Source organism: Leguminivora glycinivorella, chromosome Z (assembly GCF_023078275.1).
Source record: "Leguminivora glycinivorella isolate SPB_JAAS2020 chromosome Z, LegGlyc_1.1, whole genome shotgun sequence".
NCBI classification, from domain to species: domain Eukaryota; kingdom Metazoa; phylum Arthropoda; class Insecta; order Lepidoptera; family Tortricidae; genus Leguminivora; species Leguminivora glycinivorella.
In genome coordinates this window covers 55,305,770-55,330,769 of record NC_062998.1, presented here as the reverse complement: position 1 = coordinate 55,330,769, position 25,000 = coordinate 55,305,770, and the positions used below count along the sequence as shown (strand labels likewise).

General features: G+C 38.0%; 1 protein-coding gene across 2 annotated transcripts in view; it reads left to right on the top strand.

The window, feature by feature from the left end:
* Positions 1 to 25,000, top strand: part of LOC125241115 (protein apterous-like) — a 112,168-nt gene that overhangs the window by 41,330 nt on the left and 45,838 nt on the right. For both annotated transcript variants that reach the window (XM_048149444.1, XM_048149443.1), the window contains exons 3-4: positions 21,899 to 22,072; positions 22,612 to 22,844. In XM_048149444.1, coding sequence (XP_048005401.1) covers positions 21,899 to 22,072; positions 22,612 to 22,844 — 407 coding nt within the window. The remainder of the gene's footprint in view (positions 1 to 21,898; positions 22,073 to 22,611; positions 22,845 to 25,000) is intronic.

Below are 25,000 nucleotides of genomic sequence, written 5' to 3'. Positions count from 1 at the left end.
ACAGGAGTTGTGCCATCAAGATGCAGAACCAGGACCCTCAAAAAGGAAAAAGTAAAATGTAACTAATTCTGTTTTATTTTTCTAATTTACTAAACTTCAAAATTTTACTGTATTTTATTTCTTCATTAGTAATAGTCAAATCGATGCAAAGTTAGACAATTTTTTCAGATAAACGGATATCAAAGAAAGTAAGATCGAATATATAGCACTTTCAACCTAAAACTTTTAGCGTAAACTATTTTACCTTAACCAATCTACCAGACTCTTGGCTTCTCTATTTATAGATTTTTTTTTTGTTTACCAAAGTAACTATTTGTCTTACTGACCTTTATTTACACTAAAACTAAAGCAAAATAAATTTTATACAATGTTATATTGCAATATATATCATATCATGAAGTATTTTGCAGATATTTGTCTAAAAATATTGGCAAAATGCTACATTTTATAAATGCGTCAAAAATTAACCTTTTTGACGCTTCATATCTCGAAAACTATTTGACTGACATTGATAAAAAAGATGTCAAACTGTTTGAAATTTAATGCGCTTTCAACATTACACAGCAACTTTTGACCAAAAACGCATAGTTTTTTAATAAAAAAATAAAAACCAAAAAAAAGTCCGATTTTTTTACTTTTTTTTTAAATTACGAAATTAGCACACTTTTTTTTTGCTTGCAAAATATAGTCTTACATTCCCCCAAGGACTCCAAATAACATACCAAAAATCCAGCTTTACATCACACTTTGTTTTTTTAGCCGATTTTCATGTAAGATTTGACCGGTGTATAATCTGAAATTTAAAAATAGTAATGATACATATAAAATCACGACCATTTATACATAGGAATCAATATAAAATCCATTTACAAGGTCCTAGAACTAGCAAGTGATTTTTATTACATTGTGTTATAGAACGGTGTGCTGAATATATTGTACATACGAGTATGTAACCTCAACAGTCTGCCATGAAACACGTTTTAAGTTTCATTGCAGAATGTTGAAGTTACATATTTCACGCGACATCACTTCTCTAAATGAGCCTTAACTTACGCGTCTCATTGAAACCAAAGCGTCGGAGTCATGTAAAGAAACGTTGGTCACATTTTCAACGAGTTTCTTTTCCAACACACACGCGCACGCATCCCCGCAGAGGCGTGGAGGCGCAACTCTGCTTGCCAGCTCGCGCCGCGGTCAAAGGACCCGGCGCGCTGTAGTGCCGCCACTTGGCCCTGTTTCTCCCGTGCTGCATGGAGCAAACTTTTATGGACGATTTTTGCAAGTGCGAGGGAGTTTTTGAGTCTTTTGTTTCAACTTTGCGTGAATTTTATTTATTATGAATATACTTTACTTGGCTTGATTTTGCTTGCGCTGCTATAATCAGCAGCTATTATAATAGATAGACTCGTATCTTTTTTTGTTATTTTATGTCATATTTTGCATCTCTGTTGTGGTTGCATAAAATTTACAATTGATTTGCATGCATTCATTACATGCATTATGTTCACAGAACAATTTTTATACCTTTGGCAAATTATTTAAGATTGTCAGTAGGTACCTACTCGTATCTAGAGTAATTATGACATACCTGTCTTGCCAGCGTAGGTATATTACATTTCTAATCAGGCGTTACAACTGTTACAAGTCATTCATTCAAGAACTTGCGATATATGTATAATAAAGTCCCAATTAGCCCGCATTCGCCAATACTCAGGTGATTTAAAATAATAGTCTCCCAGTGAACCTCGGCCGCCACAAGTCTGTCCGCAACTCGTAACCTAAAGCTCTCCGAAAATGCCGTCACACCAGAATATCCAGGTACATATATAACATCGAACTTATTGTGGGGTAAGGTGTATAGTCTGTCAGAGAGTAGTGTCGCCGAAGACATGGAGCACCTTTGGTGGGTCTTATTTACTAGAAGTATAAGGTGTATAGTGCGTCAGGGAGTGGTGGTGTATAGTTGTAGACACAGAGCATCAATCCATCCTGATTTAGCCGCTGCTGTTACGGCGATTCTATGTTGGGAAATGTGCTAAAAATACTATCGCGGTGCAACTATGGCACTCGTAATAAGTCAAGTTAACGGAGATTTCGACAGTCTATGTGTAAGTTATTTTTAACCGACTTCAAAAAAGGAGGAGGTTCTCAATTCGACTGAATGTTTTTTATTTTTTATTTTTTTTTGTATGTATGTTACTCGATATCTCCGAGAATCGTGGACCGATTTCAAATTTTTTTTTTGATCGAACGGGTATAACCACGAGATGGTCCCATTGGCACCAAGTCAGGGTCTGATGATGGGATCTTGGATAAATCGAGGGAATTCTTCAAATGTTATAGGCACATGTAATGTTTTTAGTGTATTTTTCAAAGGTACACCAGTATTTACGCCTGACGGTAGTAATTTTATGTGGCTGAGCTGATGATGGAAGGTCAACTCCTCAATGGTTAGGAGTTAAAGGATAATTCTTTCACTACTGTACATATATTCGGACTGATACATATAATATCACTAGGAACCAATAAAAATCAACAAATAAATTAACTTTTTAACAAAAAATAAAACCGCCTTCAAAAATAAGCGCGTTACAAAACACGGAGAAACTAAAAAGCAAAAAATAATAAACCTTTGAATTCAGATTTCTTATCGTATTGCAATAATCTAAACATCCAAATTATAAACAAATCAATTATTTTTGGAGTCGGTACCAGCCTGTGTATGGTTGGGTGGGGCAAACAGGCAATAGCAAGGCGACGAACAGGTCTGGTACCGACTACAAAAATAATTGATTTGTTTATAATTTGGATGTTTAGATTTAGTTTATTATTTTTTGATTTTTAGTTTCTCCGTGTTTTGTAACGCGCTTATTTTTTATACGCCAAAAATGTATGACTATAATTTACATACTTTCTTGATACCATCTTGATACTCAGTGCTTGCTTGGTCATTTGGCAGGACGTAGCCGTCTGCTGCAGTGATAGTCAGTTGACGCCCCATGTTTCCACCAAAGCATGTCATCTTCTGTCGTTCGTTTGTTAACTCCAACTCATCTACCTCGAGTCCTCCACCCGTCGAGTTCCTGTGGTAGCGCGCCTGGAGCGCCGCTCCGCGTCGTTAGAGGCGCCATCTCTCGGGCGCGGCACATCTGTTCGGCGCCATTTGTCGCCGGTCACTCGGTGGTCGGTGCGGAATGTGGCGGTCATGCGGAAGGTGGGGGTCGAGTGGGGTTACGGGGTTAACTTTGAAATAGTTCAGTAGAAGTCGACTGGGGTATGGGATCAATGTGATGTGCAAGCAATCTGTCACTGCCATGCCACGAATTCATGCGCGGATCCAGGGGGGGGGGGGGGGGGGGTCATGGTGTAACGTAGTACATGACCCCCCCCTGGAGCCTACGTTGGCCATACAAATAGACCACGTGACCCCCTCCTGGGGCCCCGGGTCTTTACCACGTGACCCCCCCCTGGGCACGAAGCTGGATCCGCGCTTGCACGAATTCGTTTTGTTTCAACCCCTTATTTGCTAAGACTGGCACTGACCGGTCTTATGTGCTCTGCCTAGCCTTTTTGGAAATACAGGTGCGAGTTTATGTATGTATGTCATGGTGTCCTGCCGTGTCGCCAAAAATCGTTTCGTCAAATTTCATTTCCCAATAAGCATATCGCAATAGTTTCATTTCCCAAAGTATTGTTTGGCAAAAATATGTTTCGCAATGAATTTGTTTGGTCAAATTATCATTTGGCACAATTTTACTTTGTCAAATTTTATTTAGACAAAGCTTTATTTCGCAAACGTTTTTAATGGCAAAACTTATATCCCAAAAACATGCTTGGTCAAAATTTCACATCGCAAAGTTCGAAAATATTTAGGCATTTGCATTTTCATTTCTACGGGATCGTATTTTACCGAAGATTTTTTTGCCAAATTTAAGTTAGAATCGGGCCAATATACGCTTGTACAGGAATATTGCTTTAATCTCGTTAGTTAGAATCTGTCAAATGATAATTTCAGTTTTATTACCAAGTGCTTCAGTTGGACAAAAAAAGGATACTCATCTTTTTTTTTGTCAAATTAATTACTAGACAAAATTATTTTGTCAACTATTTTTTTTGTCAAAAAATGTTTCTACTTACACCATGCAAAGCCACGTTTGACAATAAATATTACAAGGCATAAATGTAATGTAATAATTTGATTAGTGTTGTAGGTAACAGAAAAGTCGTGTGTGACAAAGTCAGTTTAGGTGCGACGACGAGCGAAGCGAGGGGGAGCGTGTTAGGTTGACAATGAGCAAACCGGAAATGATTTTTTAAAGTAATTAAATATTAATAGAACATAATGGTCTTGAAAACATCAGGTTTCTTTTAATAAAATGTATCCGGACATGTAAGTGAAAATGTCATCCTTGACATTTGCAGCAGAAGGAAAAAAAGTACGATATACATACACATTATTTCACACAAATCTTGGACACAAAGTATAAAATCAACCAACAAATTTCCAGTGCGCCATTTAATTACAATATATTGGGATTTGGGAAATGGAAATTTTGCCTAACAATACCTTTGACTAAATAAAATTTGGTAAAATGAAATTTGACCAAGTAAATATTTTGGGAAACAAATACTTGCCAAAAAAAGTTTTGCTAAATGTCAATTTGCGATAAGTTGTTTTGCCAAACGTTTATTTGGGAAATGATAATTTGGGAATAATAGTTTGGGATGTGAAACTTTGGGAAACATTTTTTGGCGAATCGTCAGTAAACCGTATGTCATACCTATATTTGAAATAAGTAGGTAATATAATTGAATCCCAAGTATCCCAACCGAAACGAAAGTGTTAGTTTTTAAGCGAAACGTCAGATAGAAACGCTCAGCTATATCAGCTGGCCGGCCGCGTTGATGCGCAGACGCACGCAGCGTTACCGCAATCGCGGCGGAACATCTCCGACGCCCTTCGCTAAACGCGACAAACCGCTTTGCAAAATAAATACTATACTACACTCCAGTGAAATAGGGACAGTGTACAATATTTTAGTCTGAATTTCGTGGGCTGCCTACTTGCCTAGTCCTCCACGGCTCGTTTAGACTTCGCGTGAACTCGTATGCGATTTTAGACACATTGTGGACTGATCAAATGTCGCATTGTAAATAAACACACATAAGAGACCTTCTTCCGTGTCAATCAGCCCTTATTGCCCAAAAACACGTACCTATTTTCAACCGACTTAAAAAAAGGAGGAGGTTCTCAATTCGACTGAATTTTTTTTTTGTATGTATGTTACTCGATATCTCCGAGAATCATGGACCGATTTTCAATTTTTTTTTTGAATCGACCAGGTATAACCCCGAGGTGGTCCCATTGGCACCAAGTCGGGGTCTGATGATGGGATCTTGGAGAAATCGAGGGAACTCTTCAAATGTTATAGGCACATGTAACGTTTTTAGTGTATTTGTCATAGGTACACCAGTATTTACGCCTGATGGTAATAATTTTATGTGGCTGAGCTGATGATGGAAGGTCAACTCCTCAATGGTTAGGAGTTAAAGGATAATTCTTTCACTACTGTACATATATTCGGACTGGTACATATAATATCAATAGGAACCACTAAAAATCAACAAATAAATAAACTTTTTAACGAAAAATAAAACCGCCTTCAAAAATAACCGCGTTACAAAACACGGAGAAACTAAAAAGCAGAAAATAATAAACCTTTGAATTCAGATTTCTTATCGGATTGCAATAATCTAAACATCCAAATTATAAACAAATCAATAATTTTTGGAGTCGGGGCCAGCCTGCGTATGGTTGGGTGGGGCAAACAGGAAATAGCAAGGCGACCATCAGGTCTGGTACCGACTACAAAAATAATTGATTTGTTTATAATTTGGATGTTTAGATTATTGTAATCCGATAAGAAATCTGAATTCAAGGTTTTTTTTTTGCTTTTTAGTTTCTCCGTGTTTTGTAACGCGGTTATTTTTGAAGGCGGTTTTATTTTTAAAATAAACATTTCCATATAAGGTAGTAATGTTACAATGTCAAAAACTTACGGTAGACGATCTCAAAATAAATGCAAAGACTGTAGTCAAATACTTTTGAAACTGATAACAATAAAGTCCAGTGGTTTTGTACCAAGTCTGAACTCGGCTACTTTCGATGCTTAATAAAATATACCTTTACATACTTTTATTCGACCACGCAAAAACAGCCACAAAACGTTTTCCTCAGACCGATACTTTTCTGCCCTATATTTATTTAAACAGAAAAATCCTTCATAAATCATTCCGCTCAAGTCTCAGGTTAAACTACAAATATTAGTATTAATATTTTATTTACAGTAGTTTCGTTTTCCAATATTGGGGATCGTTAATGCGCGCGCGCAGCGGAACGCATCGGTTACAAATACATTCTATTGTGCGGTCGCCGCGGCGAATCGAACCGAGCCAACACACACTTTAAGGCTATTCTGACCTGGCGAATGCGAACTTGAATTGATATTGTTTGGAATAATGCTTCCAAAGGCGCCCATAAGTCTGCCGGACGTCGATGGCCTGCCAGTAAAGTTCTTCTACGATGTCACTTGTTGTCCGGCCATTGCTGTCCGGCGGACTGGCATTAGTGGGCGCCTTAAGATGTACGGTCAGCCAAGAAAGTGGTTTACCACTTTTCGACTCTATTTTAAACAAATAAGACCGATCAGTCAGTGCAAAATGTGTCGTTTTACTCCTGATATTTTAAAATGCTCCTATTCATTTGATGTTTGCTCGACACTTTCCTGTGAGGGTCTAGTTTACCCTTAGGGTTGGAAGAAAGGAAGATTACTGGAATTAGTTGCCATGGCCGACTCCCGTGACCCATGACCAAATACCCAGGAAGAAGAAGAGAGATATGTCAGTAACTGCCGCAAATAATGTCAAATCAAATTAAAACTTTGTGAGTTGCAATGCCGCGTCATATTAGTAACATGTGGCGTGGTGGAAAGTTATATGATGCTGAATTTATTTAAACATATTATTGATTTATTGTTGTACTGTATTCGTCGTCGCTCCTTCAAACTTAAACACTGGTTCATTTTTCACATTTTGACGAATTTTCGTGAGAGACTATAGGTACTGTAAGTAAATAAATAAATATTGGGGGACACCTTATACAGATCAACCTAGCCCCAAAGTAAGCAAAGTTTTTACTTTAGGTGCTAGTACTTAAATAGATATAAATACATATTTATATACATAGAAAACATCCATGACTCAGGCACAAATATCTGTGTTCATCCCACAAATAAATGCCCTTACCGGGATCCGAACTGCGGCTTAGCAGGCAGGGTCATTACAGACTACGCCAAACCGGTCGTCAAAGTGACGTGACTTTTACGCATTCTAAAACTCAGAGGGTCAGTATAATCAAGGTGTGATTTATACATAAAATAATTGGTTTAAAAATCGTAATCCTCGTAATGAGGGCGCCAGTCGGACGATAGCCTCTCAACCGTCATTGCGTCACGGATCCGTCACGGCCCCGTCGCGGTCCCGTCACGGTTCCGTCACGCTCCGTACTCGCCGCGCATGCCGTAAATCTGCGCCGACAAAGTGTTATCTTCACGCAGGAATGTACGCGCTGTTTATTGAGGGCGCTGGTTTACTAGTACTTAGGGCTCCAGCCAGACTATTAGCGTGCCTGTTATTGCAAGCCGACAAGAAATTGTTGAATGACTTCTACAATCCACAGTCACCGGCAAAAAATTCGCACAAAAAAAGGCAGCAAAAATACCTGACACAATCTTCTTTCTATAGCCATAAGAGTGTGTCCGTTACTTATGCTGCAGCCGTTCCGTTTTATGATATTATTTGCCGTTGAGTGTGCAGACTGCAGACACAACGATATTATTAATTTATTACCGTTCTGTTAGTGCCAAAAGTGACAGTTCTCCGCATATTAGATATGTTATTTAATATTTTACGATACATACAACATACACTGAGAGAAAAAACAACCAGTTTTCATGTTCGTTCAACACATTTTTCGGTTAAAATAGCGCCTGCGTGCTCTTTGGTTCAAACAAGTTAGATTTTGTTAACTGTAACTAGTATTCAACAAGTTACTCGTAATTTGAATCAACAATAAGTATATTTGAATCAACAAGTCGATTTTATAAAAAGTAACAGGACACATATTGTTTTAAACATAGGTATGTTTGGCTGATTGACCTTGTTGTTCGAACAAGTTCGACTTGTACCATCAATACTGTGATGTATTCCGTTTACTAAAATACTTTTGTTTCAAACCGTTATCGGTGTATACCCGCAATAAGTCGAACTTGTTAAGGGTAATTCCATGGCAGACAGCGAAAAAAATAAATTTTTTGAGGTCTGGTTATGGGGTAATGTTCTTTGGCTCTAGACCTTACTTGAACCGATTTTTTTTTAATAAACTGAGTTTAACTAAGTATGCCAATTTTTTTAAAGTTTAAAATGCGTGCTTTTTAAGATACGTGCGTAAACTGAACTAATTAAGACTCACATTATATTCAAGGGATTTTTATAATTATAAAAACTTTTTAACAAAAAATAAACCCGCCTTCAAAAATAAACAACACGGAGAAACTAAAAAGCAAAAAATAATAAACCTTTGAATTCAGATTTCTTATCGGATTGCAATAATCTAAACATCCAAATTATAAACAAATCAATTATTTTTGTAGTCGGTACCAGACCTGTTCGTCGCCTTGCTAATCTTGCTATTTCCTGTTTGCCCCACCCAACCATACGAAGGCTGGCCCCGACTCCAAAAATAATTGATTTGTTTATAATTTGGATGTTTAGATTATTGCAATCCGATAAGAAATCTGAATTCAAAGGTTTATTATTTTTTGCTTTTTAGTTTCTCCGTGTTTTGTAACGCGGTTATTTTTGAAAGCGGTTTTATTTTTTGTTAAAAAGTTTATTTATTTGTTGATTTTTAGTGGTTCCTATTGATATTATATGTATCAGTCCGAATATATGTACAGTAGTGAAAGAATTATCCTTTAACTCCTAACCATTGAGGAGTTGACCTTCCATCATCAGCTCAGCCACATACAATTATTACCATCAGGCGTAAATACTGGTGTACCTTTGAAAAATACACTAAAAACATTACATGTGCCTATAACATTTGAAGAGTTCCCTTGATTTCTCCAGGATCCCATTATCAGACCCCGACTTGGTGCCAATAGGACCGTCTCGGGGTTATACCTAACCGATTTAAAAAAAAAATTGAAAATCGGTCCATGATTCTCGGAGATATCGAGTAACATACATACTGTATACAAAAAAAAATAAAAAAAAATCAGTTGAATTGAGAACCTCCTCCTTTTTAGGGTTCCGTACCTCAAAGAGGAAAAACGGAACCCTTATAGGATCACTCGCGTGTCTGTCTGTCCCTCTGTCACAGCCGATTTCTCCGAAACTACTAGACCGATTTACTTGAAATTTGGCACACGTATGTAAACCTGTGGCCCAAAGACGGACATGTAATATAATTAAATGAAATTTAATCATAGGGGGCACTTTTGGGGGGTAAAATTGAAAATTAAAAATCAAAGTTATTAGAACTATATTGTGTTACATATCAAATGAAAGAGCATTTTATAAGCATCTCAAATATATTTTTTTTATAGTTTTTATTTTGGTAATTTAGAAGTAATTTAAGAAAATAAGCAAAAAATGACCATTCCCCCCCCCTTATCTCCGAAACTACTTAGCGTAAAATTTTCAAAAAAATACACGAGATAGCCCTCTACCTGTAGATTACAGGAAAACCTATTAGAAATCTACAGTCAAGCGTAAGTCGGACTTAAGAGAAAAAAACTCAAATTGAGATTTTCACTCACTGCCGCTGCAAGTACTTACTGTATGTTTTGAAATTTTGTGAGCGCCATGGACAGATAGAAAGAAATTCATTTCTGTTTCGAAATTGTTAAAAATTTTAATCATTTGCCAAAATGACTTAAGTTCCTACTAAAAAAGAGGCGCTTAAGACTGTTTAGAATTGCACTGACCATAATATTGCCCTAATAGGTCCAAAAAATGGTGTATATATACCAAAACAAAAAAATTGTGCCACCGACAACCAAAATCTGAAGTCTATTTGCTCTATCTCTTATAGTTTCCAAAATGTACGCAAATTTTTGAAAGTACAAATCTAGTGTACGTTGCTATCACATGTCGTCAGGCGCTCATGACCTTTTTGTATGGAAATGTCGAAATCCGACTCGCACTTGACCGATTTTCATAGAAAGTTGTGTTTTATTATAGTTTTGAAGGAGGTTTCATGTTTTTAACTACCAACGCAAAAACGACGGAGTGTTATAATAATAATAGGTTTGACGCTTGAAATATCTGTCTGGCATCATACTCCCGAACGAATCAATCGATTTTGATTTAGTTTTTAATGTTTAAGGTGAATTCGTCGAGAGTTTTTTTTGTACCACGTAGGTGGCAAACATGCATACGGTCCGCCTGATGGAAAGCGGTCACTGTTACATATGGACGCCTGCCACTCAAGGAGTGGCACATGTGCGTTACCGACTCGACTCATTAGAAACTTGTACAAACCTGTACTTAGAAGGGGCCTGGGTGCTGACGACTCAAAGGACCGAAGGAAGGAGGAGGAAGGAAGGAAGGAAGGAGGAAGGAGGAAGGATCTATTGTCCTAATTACTTCCGTAGGTCCTCCAGTCGTCAGCATACCGCACCCTCGTTGAGCTCTGGCTGCCTTACTCACCGGCAGGAACACAACAATGAGTAAAGTCTAGTGCTACTTGACTGCGGTCTTTTGTAAAGCGGAGGTAATTCCCCAGTTAGACTCTGCTCTACCTTAGAGTATATTCAATTTAGTATTAGAGTTATCAGTCAAGAAATTCAAATGCAGCGCCATCTATTATTAGTTTCGACAACTTTTCATGTGACTTTCCATGCCTAAAGGTTCGCACAAGTCTCAAGTCGCGTAAATTACTTAGTAAATTTTGCCGAGAGACGGCGCTAAATACAATAATACTCATTAGAGTACCTATACTTCTAGTCAAAGACATATATAACTCCGTATAGACAGATAAAGTCTAAGAATAAAACTTACTTACCTCAGTACCACACAGAAGAAGGGCTCAGCTAGATGGCGCTAATATTAATATTTGAAAATTTAAAACATATTAAGCTAAGAATATGGGCCAAATTGTCAAAACTGAGGTTCAAAAGTCTTAAGCCTACGTCGAGAGATGGCAGTCTATGCACTGTGATTACACATTTTACTTTGATTCTAACTCTATAATACTCGATCTTCTTTGCTTCTTAGCACACCTCGGACACTGGGGATCAAATATTTGAAAGAGGCGCATTCCTAGCACACAGTCTTAGATCGTGTAGGTGAACGTACTATGCTTGTATGCGTGAAATTTAATATGACAGGTCGACTGTTCGTGTTATTGACAGGCGGTAACTGTGAGGTAACCGAGAGGGGGTTGGCGGCACTTTCAGCGGGGAGTGGGGGTGGCCATACTGTACGATAGTACTCTTTATTATACTGTGCTTCTAGACAAGTCTTATATGAGTACCAATTGTGGTAGAAGATAGTGAAAAAATAAGATCAGATCCCTCAGAGGCAACTATATGGGCGTAGCGCAAGAATCGTCAGTATTTAACATACTTTTTTCACTTCTCCTTAACGACCTACCGGTTGCGATACAGGCTGCCAACATTTTAATGTACGCCGATGATGTTGCTGCCATAGTTACTGCACCGTCTGAAAGTCTTCAGCGAGCCTTGAATGAAACGACAACTCAGCTGTCTCAATGGTTCGCATGGAATGGCTTAGCTTTAAATCTCAAAAAGACTCACTTTGTGCATTTTAATCTTTCGGGCCGCATGACCACGCCGTTGATAGTTCATAATTAATGGGAAAATGGTTGTCTATTGTTTGCCCGACAGTCATTTAACATAATATTCATTTGCCCGAATCTAACTTGCCTGAATTTCATTTGCCCGAATGATTTGTTTACCATAAAAATCATATGACATACTCGTTGTTTATCCGAATATTACCTTCCATAATCATACAATGCCATACTATTTGTTAGCCATATTATTAAGTGCAATAATATGGTTTCATAGAATATTCAAACGCCATAAGCAATTATTGCCATATTAATTGTTGCCCATATTATTACCTAACCTAACCTACTTTCTGATAGCAGTCTCATTTTCCAGGGGTCACAGTTCTAACCTAACCTAACCTACTTTTCCAGCAGTTTTATTCTCCAGGGGGTCACAGTTCTAACCTAACCTAACCTACTTTCTGATAGCAGTTTCATTTACCAGGTGGTCGCAGTTCTAACCTAACCTAACCTACTGTCTGATAGTATTTTCATTTTCCGGGGATCACAGTTCTAACCTAACCTAACCTACTTTTCAAGCAGTTTCCTTTTCCAGAGGTTCACAGTTCTAACCTAACCTAACCTACTTTCTGATAGCAGTTTCATTTTCCAGGGGGTCACAGTTCTAACCTAACCTAACCTACTTTCTGATAGCAGTTTCATTTTCTAGTCCTTCTAGTACCTATTATAGTAGTTATCGATTCTGCCAAAGCACATTATGGAAATTGACTTTTCTGGACGCTAATTTGTATGACAAATGATGGTATGGAATGTGGTAATTACGGATTTCGATGATTCTGACAAATGACATTATGGAAACTGACTTTATGGGAAACAAAGTTTCTGGCACTAGATTAATATAGTAAACAATCATTATGGCATAAGATGTTATGAGAAACAATATTATGATTGTTGAATAGGATGGCAAATAAAATTATGGCAAATGAAATTCTGGCAAATGGGGGTATCCCAGATAAACCGTGTGGTAGTCGGGGCAGTGCGTGCTTTGCCTTAGGTCGAGTTGCAAAGTCTGTGGCTCCAGAAGTAGCCCGGACATGCTATTTCGCCAGGATAGTTGCTCAGGTACCTGTAGACAGTAGACACTCCGGCCAAAGAACTCTTTAAAAAATAAGAATCCTTACACTCATTACACTGCCTGCAATAGTTATCATGCAGGTAGCCATTTATGTAAGAGAGAACTTGGCAGCATACTAAACCAGGGGCGGCTCACTCCGCGATTCTATCGCCGCGCTACAAGTACATGTCAGCGGCCGCGAGTTCGCGGCCCATTCATTGGCGACGACCTTCGCTCGGCGCAATAATAGTTATTTGTATAATAGTTATTTATAGAATCATGAACTTGCGAGTTATTTATAAAATCCTGAACTTGCGAGTTTTTTAACACACGAGAAGTAAAATACATTATTTGCACCCGAGTGTAACACAAAACTTTTCCCCTCACTGTAGCGAGGAAACTATAACGCAAAAAATGCGTTTATCACTGCTTCCAGTAGTTCCACAGGTGGTAAATGATCTTTATTACTAGATTCACCTACTTTTATCAATTTTAAAGCAATTAATTTGACTTTATTCAAGGTCAAATTACTTTACCCACTAGTGGATAAAATGCGTTTTTACCCGCTGGTATTAAAGGACAAAACACGTGTTACCGAGCTAGTGAGGGGGAAAATTCAATGTTGGCTGCTCGCGTGCGGTCCGTTTGTTAATGTAGGTAAGAATTTAGAATGACGTCATTTTGTGAACATCAAAGGAGTGAGCCTTCTGTACTTGTACTATTATACAAATACATTTATATTCTGTGACAAAACTAACAACATATGTTCCAAGTACAACATTCGAAATGCCGGAAAGTTAGTAGGTATCGACCGTAAATTGGCGAAATCCAATTTACGGTCAAATTAACACATGTGATGGACCCTGCCGTCTATAATAAATTGCCGCAAATATGTGGTTGAAGCGCCTAGTGTGTCGAACTTTAAGTACCTATCGCTTAAAAAAAAATTGGCTGGTCGAGCACCCGTTCTACACTTATGACAATTTTTTTATTACCTAATAAGAAAAATATTTTTGTGCATTTTTTATGTGAATATTGCCTAACTTTTTGTAATTTCAATCTTCGGTTTATTTATTCTCTAATAAGTATTATTGTTGTATGAATATTATTTTTTTAAATCAAATCTTGACGTGTAAAATGGCGTTACAAATATAAATAAATGAATATGAGTATGAGTGTAGTATGAATATTTTAACCATTGAAAGTTTGTACGGAACCCTCGGTGGGCGAGTCCGACTCGCAATTGGCCGGTTTTTTTGAAGTCGGTTAAAAAGTAGCTGACATTTTTAGAAAAATACTAAAATAACATAATATTTAAAAAATCAAAAAAATAATTAAAAACTGAATATCTTTTTTGGGGGAAATAATATAATTTTCCCTCATATCCCTAAAAATCAAGGAATCCTGTATTTTTTTACTTCTGTAACTTTTGCTTCATATTTCGATCACTAACTATAAAAAAATACGTTTCATTCGGACGTAACAAAAGTTACTGATTTCTTGAAACGCAAGTTACCAATGTTTTGCATGTTTATTTTCATAATTGAAAAATATTAAGATTCCTTTTTGCTACGTAAACATACCTGTAGGTACTCTTGAAGACTGACACTATTTAAGTTACAAGAAAATTCGTAAATCAATACGGAAATAAAAAAAATCGTATTTAAATGATGCTTTAAAAACCCATGTCCAATTTCTGTAACGAAAGTTACCAACTCATTTTAGTGTACTAAGACCAGAAAATGGTTATGTTTCAAATAATTTTCACTTTAGTTTAATGAGATTTAACTGTATTAAATGGTGCACCAGCAAAAAAAGATATTTAAGAATGAATTAAGCCACAAATAACCTTTGTTTGACAACTTTGCGTTCTAAATGTAACGCAAGTTATCATGGAATTACCCTTAATTCACAATGCAAATTTCTCTACAGTAGAAAATTATAGTCCAATCTAATCAGTCAAGATCTGTCAGAAGTACCAAGTGCAATCATTTAACTTAAGTGAGGGTAGTACGAAAAACTAGAGATGAAAATTCCTTGATAAATTCCGTTTTAGTTCATAACATTATGTCTAGAAATCGTGAGTCGTTTAAATCGATCTGTCGGAGTCAAAAGTTAATTAAGTCAATTCTTCAACCAATGACTTGTCTTTATATTTGAAAATTGCATTCTATTGTTTGATATTTGTCCATTGCAGTCAAAGGCTAGCCCCTTTTAGGTATAACTGCTTACATTTAATATTGAAATGCTTTACCAAAGAATGCACCAAAGATTGCTTCAAATCAACTTAACCAGTAAATACTCAAGGTTGGTCTCCATGGCAAAAGTCAGCATAATTATCATTTGGCAGGCCTGAAGTGAGTGTTATAGCTTGGCAGTAAGGTCGTGCGTGGTCGGGCCGGGCGAGCGGTGCGGTGTGGTGCGGGGTGATTTAAGCAGCCGATGGGAGATAGGCGGAGCGGAGTGAGACGTCGGTGTCGGTGTGGTCCGCGACTCTATCGCGATCAGCAGGGTTGCTGCTTCTAACTAACCTCCACAGACACCGAATAGTTATATTGCCTGAATACCGAATATTCGGCTTAGAAGCGCTGGTGGCCTAGCGGTAGTAAGAGCGTGCGACTTTCGATCCGGAGGTCGCGGGTTCGAACCCCGGCTCGTACCAATAAGTTTTTCGGAACTTATGTGCGAAATATCATTTGATATTTGCCAGTCGCTTTTGGTGAAGGAAAACATCGTGAGGAAACCGGACTAATTCCAATAAGGCCTAGTTACCCTTCGGGTTGGAAGATCAGATGGCAATCGCTTTCGTAAAACTAGTGCCTACGCCAAATCTTGGGATTAGTTGTCAGAGCGGACCCCAGGATCCCTTGAGCCGCGGCAAATGCCAGGAGGATGCTGACTGAATATTCGCCTTAGTTCTTGGCCGAACACGTCACGTTTTGAAGACTGCGTCGACCATTCATCAGTAGCTCCCGTATAAGTAAGTAAGCGAGATTGTGTTTTCCAACAAATCAATCAATCCCAACAAAAATCAAAGCAACCATTTTCCCGATTAGTAAATACTATGTGACAAAAACCAAAAGTAAGGATGTTATTAGAACAACAATAGTAAGAATATAGTGATCTAAAGATAATATTTATTGATTTATTAGAAAACGCAATACCGTCGATGAAGGCAAATAAGAAGAACAAGGGCAATCAAACATTTACGTACAACTAGTTCCCTAGATTAATTTATTGAATATAGTAAGTCAAGTAGGTAGTTACACTACTGTACAAATTTACATAATTATTAAACAATAAGCAAATTAAAGCACCATTTATAATTGGAATGCTCTGACTGTTAATTTGCTATTTTTAACCAATTAACCATTAATTTCCCTCAACAGCAAGCTGTAATTCCATCTTCACAATAAAACATAAAACTTGAATAAAATAAAATATCTCTTATTGTTCTTGGCGAGGATTGCCAATGGGGGGACCAAGTCTTCAACAGAATGAGATGATGTCATTGAGGGAACGTCTGAAGAAGAAGAAGAATGTCTTTATAAAGTCTAAATATTCTCATTCTGAATGAAGTACTCTCACATGTCGAATTACACAAAAAAATCACTGCGCACAAAAAACTGTGTATATTTATAGAGCAGTCAGCCCTCACTATGTAGGATACAGTAACGTCAGAATTTGGTGAGTTCCTATAACGACGGTGTCGGAATGTGGGCTACCGGTCCCGGCGATGCGTATCGTTATTAATTACCCCGGCCTCATATTTGTACACAGGTGGCATGCGAGTCGGTCACAAAGCTAAACAATATTAGAGACAAGACTGTCATCTACTATCGATTTTAATACACGGTTCAATTCTATTCGCCAAAATGAGCTTTCATTATGACACTGAACGCGAAATTCTTAATTATAATGAGTCGGTTAAAAGTTCACAGCAAGCTTGTCGGCTCGGCATTTAAAAACGAATAGGTACATTGCTCTCAAAGTTTGAACTCACTACAGTAAAAATTATGTTTTTTTTTTAGTTTTTTTTTTAGAAACGAGAGAATGAAAACACGAACATACTTCACCTTAGGTAACACTTGAAACACTTCTGTCAGGATTTAAAGTACTCCTTAAATCTCCCACCGTAAATCCATACTTAATATTATAATTGGGAAAGTGTGTGTGTCTGTTTGTTTGTCCGTCTTTCACGTCGGTAATTTTTTTAGGTGGAGATAGTTGAAGGGATGGAGTGACATAGGCTACTTTTTGTCTCTTTCTAACGCGAGCGAAGCCGCGGGCAAAAGCTAGTATATTATAAGGGAGTAAAACCCTTGGGAACTTGTCAACAATCTACAATTAAAACTTAATTCGCTATGTATCACGTTAGTTATGGTAGCGGTTTTTACTCACTAAAAGTGTTTATACTAAATAAACAATAAACCAGTTTCCCTAAATGTCATTGACCGCCCAAAAATACCTAAATGCTAATAGATACATAATATCCACTAAATTCATATTCAATTCGTTCGGGTAATAAAAGCTATATTATACAACTTTAAGACCAACAAAAAACTGTATTAAATCAAATGACAGTCGTTATAATAGTAAATTTATAATCGGCCGGGCGTTTTTACAACTCTATCTATGTTATATTTATTGGCAGCAAGAGTGAGAAAAGTTGAGACAAGGTTTATGATAATTTTAATGCGTTTTTTTATATTAATGTGTAATGTCACCGCTTCTGTGTGTAGACTGTAGGTATCTGTGTATACAATGACTATGGATTTTTTGTAAGTTTTCTACTACGCCACTAAATTTATCTGCTTATAAATATCAACTCCAATATAATAAAAAATATTGGCATCTTAAAAGATAATAAATAATCTTTCCATCTTTTTGTAAAATATAAATACATATTTTGTGACACATTTGTGACATTTATAAATTACATTGCTACAATGTGATTATTAATAAAAAATAACAAGTAATTTGTTATACAATGTGTCGAAATTGTTATGAATTTTTTCTGAACTGCATCGTAGCATTCAGCCTTTTTCATTTGTTCGCGTGTTACGTTCGTCGTGTATACGTGTTCGTTAAATACATACATACATACATACAATCACGCCTGTATCCCATGAAGGGGTAGGCAGAGCACATGAAACTACTCAAGTTTCAGTGCCACTCTTGGCAAATAAGGGGTTGATAGAAAACGAAATTGTGCCATTGCAGTGACAGGTTGCCAGCCTCGTTCGTTAAATGTTAAATGTATAATATTATTGGTTATGTTCAAGTAGGCACTAATAAAACTGCACTGGGACACTTCAACAGACATAGATTACTTACAAGCAAACAGTTCGGTTTCACAAGGGGCCGTTCCACGACCGATGCTGCTTCGGTACTCATTAAACATATATATAATATTTGGGAAAATTCTTGTGATGCAATTGGCATATTTTGTGATCTTTCAAAAGCCTTTGATTGTGTGGATCATGGAACGCTCATTTTGAAATTAGAACATTATGGTTTGTCTATAAATGCCCTAAACTTTATGTCTTCTTACCTTAGCAATAGAACACAAACAGTAGTTGTTAACAAAACTCGCTCTAGCGGGACTGTTGTCCAATTAGGAGTGCCACAAGGCTCAATTTTAGGTCCATTCCTGTTTTTGGTTTATATAAATGATTTGCCATGTATAGTAAAAAACTTTTGTGAAATAGTACTTTTTGCTGATGATACATCACTGCTTTTTAATGTTGACCGAAAATCTACGGATTACAATGTAATTAATAGCACGTTAGCTGATGTACTGCAGTGGTTTACTGTCAACAATTTACTTCTTAATTCTAAGAAAACCAAATGTATTCGATTCTCTCTGCCGAATGTTAAACCAATCGATACAAAAATACTTTTGAATGATGAATGCTTAGAGATGGTAGATACAACACTGTTCCTTGGCTTAACATTGGACAAAAATCTACAATGGAGTCCTCATATAAGGAAACTAGCAAGCAAATTAAGTTCAGCCGCATACGCCGTTAGGAGAATCAGGCAACTGACTAATGTTGAGACAGCTCGCCTAGTGTATCATAGTTATTTTCACAGTGTAATGTCATACGGTATTCTGGTTTGGGGCAAAGCAGCTGACATACAGACTATCTTTGTATTACAAAAGAGAGCCATTCGTTCTATTTACAACTTAGGAACACGTGAATCAGTAAGAGAACTCTTCAAAGAAATTAATATCTTAACTGTAGCTTCCCAATACATTTATGATAGTATAATTTATGTTGTTAAGAATTTAGACTGTTTCACTAAGAATTCTGATATCCATAATTATAACACTAGAAACAAAAATAAGCTTGCCATAAAGAAGTTTCGTGTCCGTAAAGTACAGAAGTCATTTGTTGGGCAATGCATTCATTTTTATAATAAGTTACCTGACACTGCTTTGAGATTACCCCTCCCAGCTCTTAAGAACTACTTAAAAAAATCATTGATGTTAAAGGCTTATTACAGAGTCGAGGACTATTTGACAGACAAACATGCATGGCCCGAACCAGAAACTACAAAAAACGAATAGCAATTAAAATAATTGTATTATGTATAGAGGACACAGTTCAGATAAGAAAGCACATCAAATATTTTATATTTTATGTTGTGTAGGTAAATTACATATTTAATGATATTGAGATTCATATTATCTTTTTCTTCTGTGACAATTTGATATCTTTTCTCTGAAGAAGAACGACGTATTATTAAGCAATAATATAATTTATTGAAATTAATTGCCATAGAGTACCTAGTCTGTTCATATTCTTTGATGAATACTTTTGCATGTTAAATTGTATCTTGTTATTTAATGCATGTTAGTTATAAGATGTAATGTTTTGAAAAGAAGTTGCCCGCCGAGTTTCTTGCCGGTCCCATAGTGGATACCCCCCTCCCAACTGAGGGGGGACTGAAATCTTCTCGAGGCTGAGGCGTAGGGTTAGAGCCGGCGTAGCTTTATTTGACGTTCATATGCGCATTGTAATATGCCTACTTGAAAAATAAATATTTCATTTTCATTTTCATTTTCATTTTCAAAAGAACCCTCTCTTTCTCAATGACATTGAATGTGATTTAATACTTTCACGATTTTACACATACATATTTAAATTTAAACACTTCTGCTCCGGGACCACGGGGATGACTTCGTCCTTGAAAAGTCGGAGGTTTGGTAAAATAGTAGGTACATAACGATACAAGTGCGTAATAAAGGAAGTTTGAAACGAGTGGCGATAAATAAAAAAAACCGACCAAGAGCGTGTCGGGCCACGCTCAGTGTAGGGTTCCGTAGTTTTCTGTATTTTTCTCAAAAACTACGGAACCTATCAAGTTCAAAACAATTTTCCTTGAAAGTCTTTATAAAGTTCTACTTTTGTGATTTTTTTTCATATTTTTTAAACATATGGTTCAAAAGTTATAGGGGGGGGGGGGACACTTTTTTTTCCTTTAGGAGCGATTATTTCCGAAAATATTAATATTATCAGAAAACGATTTTAGTAAACCCTTATTCATTTTTAAATATCTATCCAACAATATATCACACGTTGGGGTTGGAATGAAAAAAAATATCAGTCCCCACTTTACATGTATAGCGGGGTACCCTAATAAAACATTTTTTTCCATTTTTTTTTGCACTTTGTCGGCGTGATTGATATACATATTTGTGCCAAATTTCAGCTTTCTAGTGCTAACGGTTACTGAGATTATCCGCGGACGGACGGACGGACGGACGGACGGACGACAGACGGACGGACGGACGGACGGACAGACGGACGGACGGCCAGACGGACGGACAGACGGACGGACAGACGGACGGACAGACGGACGGACAGACGGACGGACAGACGGACAGACGGACAGACGGACAGACGGACAGACGGACAGACGGACAGACGGACAGACGGACAGACGGACAGACGGACAGACAGACAGACAGACATGGCGAAACTATAAGGGTTCCTAGTTGACTACGGAACCGTAAAAACACCATCTGTACTGAAATAGTACATTACGATACAAGTGCGTAAGAAAGGAAGTTCGAAACGAGTGGCGATAAATTAAAACACGACAGATGGTGTTTTTTTTACGCACTAGTGCGAGAAGTGGTTCATTATATGCCAGGTCGAAACTTCGGAGGGCATCTGTACTGAAAAACGTCGTACGATACACGTGCAAAAAGGAAATTCGTAACTCGTGTCGATTTAAAACACTCCCTTCGGTCGTGTTTTAATTTATCGCCACTCGTTTCGAACTTCCTTTTTTACGCACTTGCATCGTAATGTACTATTATACACTATATAATATTCAATATGAAATCATTATCTATTGTAAATCTTGAAAAATATACATTATACACACTAGTGTCTCACTTGGCAAGAGATATACGAGTAGTGGGACTTTTGCTGGAAACGCCACAAAGAAAATGGTGTACCTGTGTAGTGTAAGTGTGCGCATGCGCACAGGCCGGTGTGCGGTGGTCGTGCGCGCGCGCGGTGATACCATCGCGCATGCTCGTTACCTTACCATACCCGCCATATTGGATTATATAAATAAGTCTATATTATAAGAGACGAACAAAAATAGTCTCCTGTATTTTTGAATATTTTTATGTCAACATATTATTTTTTATACAGAAGCTTTTGTTTCTAAGTTACGTTGTTTTATCAGAGTTTCTATAAGCCACCTCCTAAGTCGATAATAGCTTTCTACTTCTGAAATATTTTACTATACGAAGGCTGCAAAAATATCTCGTACGAAGTAATTTGTAGAGCAATAAGAGTGGGTCATAACTTGAAAGTTGACAAAGACCTCATAAATTACAAATGAGAAATGTTAAAGTACATGTAAATCCTCTCTATCCTCAGGTTATACGGATCAAAACGCTGTGCGCGCTGCAACACACCAATCTCGGCGTCGGAGCTAGTGATGCGGGCGCGGGACCTGGTGTTCCACGTGCCCTGCTTCTCGTGCGCGCTCTGCAGCACGCTGCTCACCAAGGGGGACACCTTCGGCATCAGGGACTCGGCGGTATACTGCAGGTGAGCTAGTCTGCCACTGCCACTCCTCACCACTCTAGACCCACTCCTCACCAAGACACCTTCGGCATCAGGGACTCGGCTGTATGCTGCAGGTGAGCTTGATGTCCACGTGCTTATGACACTCCTGGACATATCAGGGAAGACGTCTCAACACGGCACTGTCACATCCTAGACGCCCAATTCGGCTTCAGAACTGGCCATGAGGGCTGCCTCTGTGTACACTCCTATTCAAGAGCTCCGATGATCTGTCATGTCTGATGAGTGTCATCCATCGACTTAAAGATTGTACAGTTGTTCTTAACAGCCCAAGTTTCCATAGCATAAAATTGTATACCTGCTTGAGAGCGCAATTTTTCTTAAACCTAAACGAACTAAAGAATTGATGAAGGTGGTGATACTGGCGATCACTTAGTCCCACATTCCGTTCTCACCAAAAGAGGCAGTTAGGAACCCAACAAAGTGCTATCATGAAGGATTTGGGGTCAGTAGACCTCGCTGTCAGAAAAAGTAGGCCAAACTAACCACCATCCCTCCCTCAGGTTACACTACGAGACGATGCCGGAGTACGGCCCCCACCTGGCGGTGCCGGGGCCCCCGCAGCTGTGCCCGGGCCCCTACGTGCCCCCCGCGCACTACCCCCCGTACCCCTCCCCCGAGTTTCGGGGCGAGGACAAGGGCTTCTTCAACGGGGCCGCTGCTCCCCCGCCCCGACAGAAAGGACGGCCCAGGAAGAAAAAGCCGAAGGATCAGGAGATCATGACTGCGAATCTTGGTGAGTGGAGGACGACGTTGATACCAGCTGTACTCTCGTTAGATTTTGCGGAAAAAGGAGTAGTGTATGTACACAATCAGCTTCAGAGAAAAGTGACGATCTGGATAGGAGATTGTACATAGGTATGCTGACTGTAATCAGATTTTCACCGTCTTTCGTTGAGTGCGGTGCGTACTAAGGCGGTCATCTCAAGGGTTGACAAGGTTTACCACCATAAGGTGTTCACGTTCAGGTCACACTCTCCATCAGTGGTAGGTAAATTCTCTGGACATCTTCGAAAGGGTAGAAGATTGTCGAGTGTTTTTGGTGACGGATGTGGGTACCCGGGCCGGGCCCACAGCCCACACCTGTCTTATGACATGGGATTCGATACATCATCAATTTCTAATCGTAAATTTTAAGTCATATAAAAAAAGGATGTACGGTACTATGAACAGTTGCAAATTATATGTTTTTTTAGTAATTTAGTAAACCATTTTTAAACAGCGCGCATCTTCACAATATTTAGGTACTAATTGCATGCTGATATGAGTGTTATATTATTTTAGCCCTCTTGATGAAATTTTGTAAAAAACCGTGAACATTTTAAGTATCAGTAGCACTTGGCACGTTCATTTTGTCATTAAGATTAAAATGATTACTTTTTGAAGTCATTGAGTAAAGTGTCCTTTTTCAGAGGTTATAATACTTACTTATAATTTAAAGCTTGAATTGAATCGATATATAAAACGGTTAAAAGACGAGTGAGAGGGACAGATATACATACATACGGAGCACCGCAACTTCGCAGTAGTTAACAAACCTACCAACAGCCACTAACGCAATAAGGGTCTACACCGACCGCATGTGTTCTTTAATGCCGACAAATTGACATCATTCAGATCGTTCTGTTAGTCTTTGGCCTGTTCATCAACATGAGTAAGAATATAAAATATGAATTTTATGAAATAGTTACTGTCGGTCCATTACCTCGGTGGCCTTATCTCATTGGATAAATCTGTCAGTGGCGCGTCAGAGAGGGACAGATGGCTTATCTGCGTCCGCGCCGAACGGCCCCTTGCCGCAGGTGCTTGGAGATATACACTCGTGGGTGACTAAGTACTTTGATGTCAATAAGTTAAAAAAAAACAGCAATAATATAGCCTCTAAAAACTTTATCTGTTAAATAAATAACACACAGGTACAGTCACCCAGTAATAAAATGTTACGCACATAAGGCCGCAAAATATCTGACACGATGTTATTGGTAGCCAGACGAGCGTGTCAAATATTTTTGCAGCATTCAAAGGGATTACTGGTGACTGTAGTATAGAACAAAAACGTACTTATAGGTAACTAGCTTTTGCCCGCGGCTTCGCTCGCGTTAGAAAGAGACAAAAAGTAGCCTATGTCACTCTCCATACCTTTAACTATCTCCACTTAAAAAATCACATCAATTCGTCGCTCCGTTTTGCCGTGAAAGACGGACAAACAAACAGACACACACACTTTCCCATTTATAATATTAGTATGGATAAAATTGTAGGAATTGTAAAATATAAAACTAAGTAATTACGAGTTATAATTAGGTACTTATAGGTAATTAGCTTACAGAAGCGAGAACATAAAACTTTGAATTTAAATGAATACCTCTTCGCTATAATATTATTGTTTCTACATTAGTATATTTGTTACTAGTAGTTTAATTGTAAAGTTGAGTCATTTGCATTTGCTCATCGGCGTAAAAGTTTCTGATCAAGCTTTTGTCTTCTGTCTATCTTAGAGGCGTTTTCAGGTATTTTTTATTAGCGTGTAGACTTATTAGTCACCGGTAATACATCGCACAAAAAAGGCAGCAAAAATATCTGACACGACCTTGTTTCTAGGTGTACGAACCGGACTGTGCAACGGACGCGGGTCAGGCAGGTAGCTTCCCCTAAATTTCAGCCAAATGTATGCACGCGTTAAAACCGCCGACAAAACGCTACACTTTTATTAACACATTACAGTCAAAACGCTGACGGAGAGATAACGCAGAAGGTCTTAGGGGTCCCTAGCAAACGAGACCCTTCCGCGAACAACTTCTTACTTAGTTAAAATTATAGTCTTGTTAGTAAATTTGGTAAATACAAAATTCTAAAAAGTGTCCGTGCGGAAACAAAAGATGAGTGGACTGC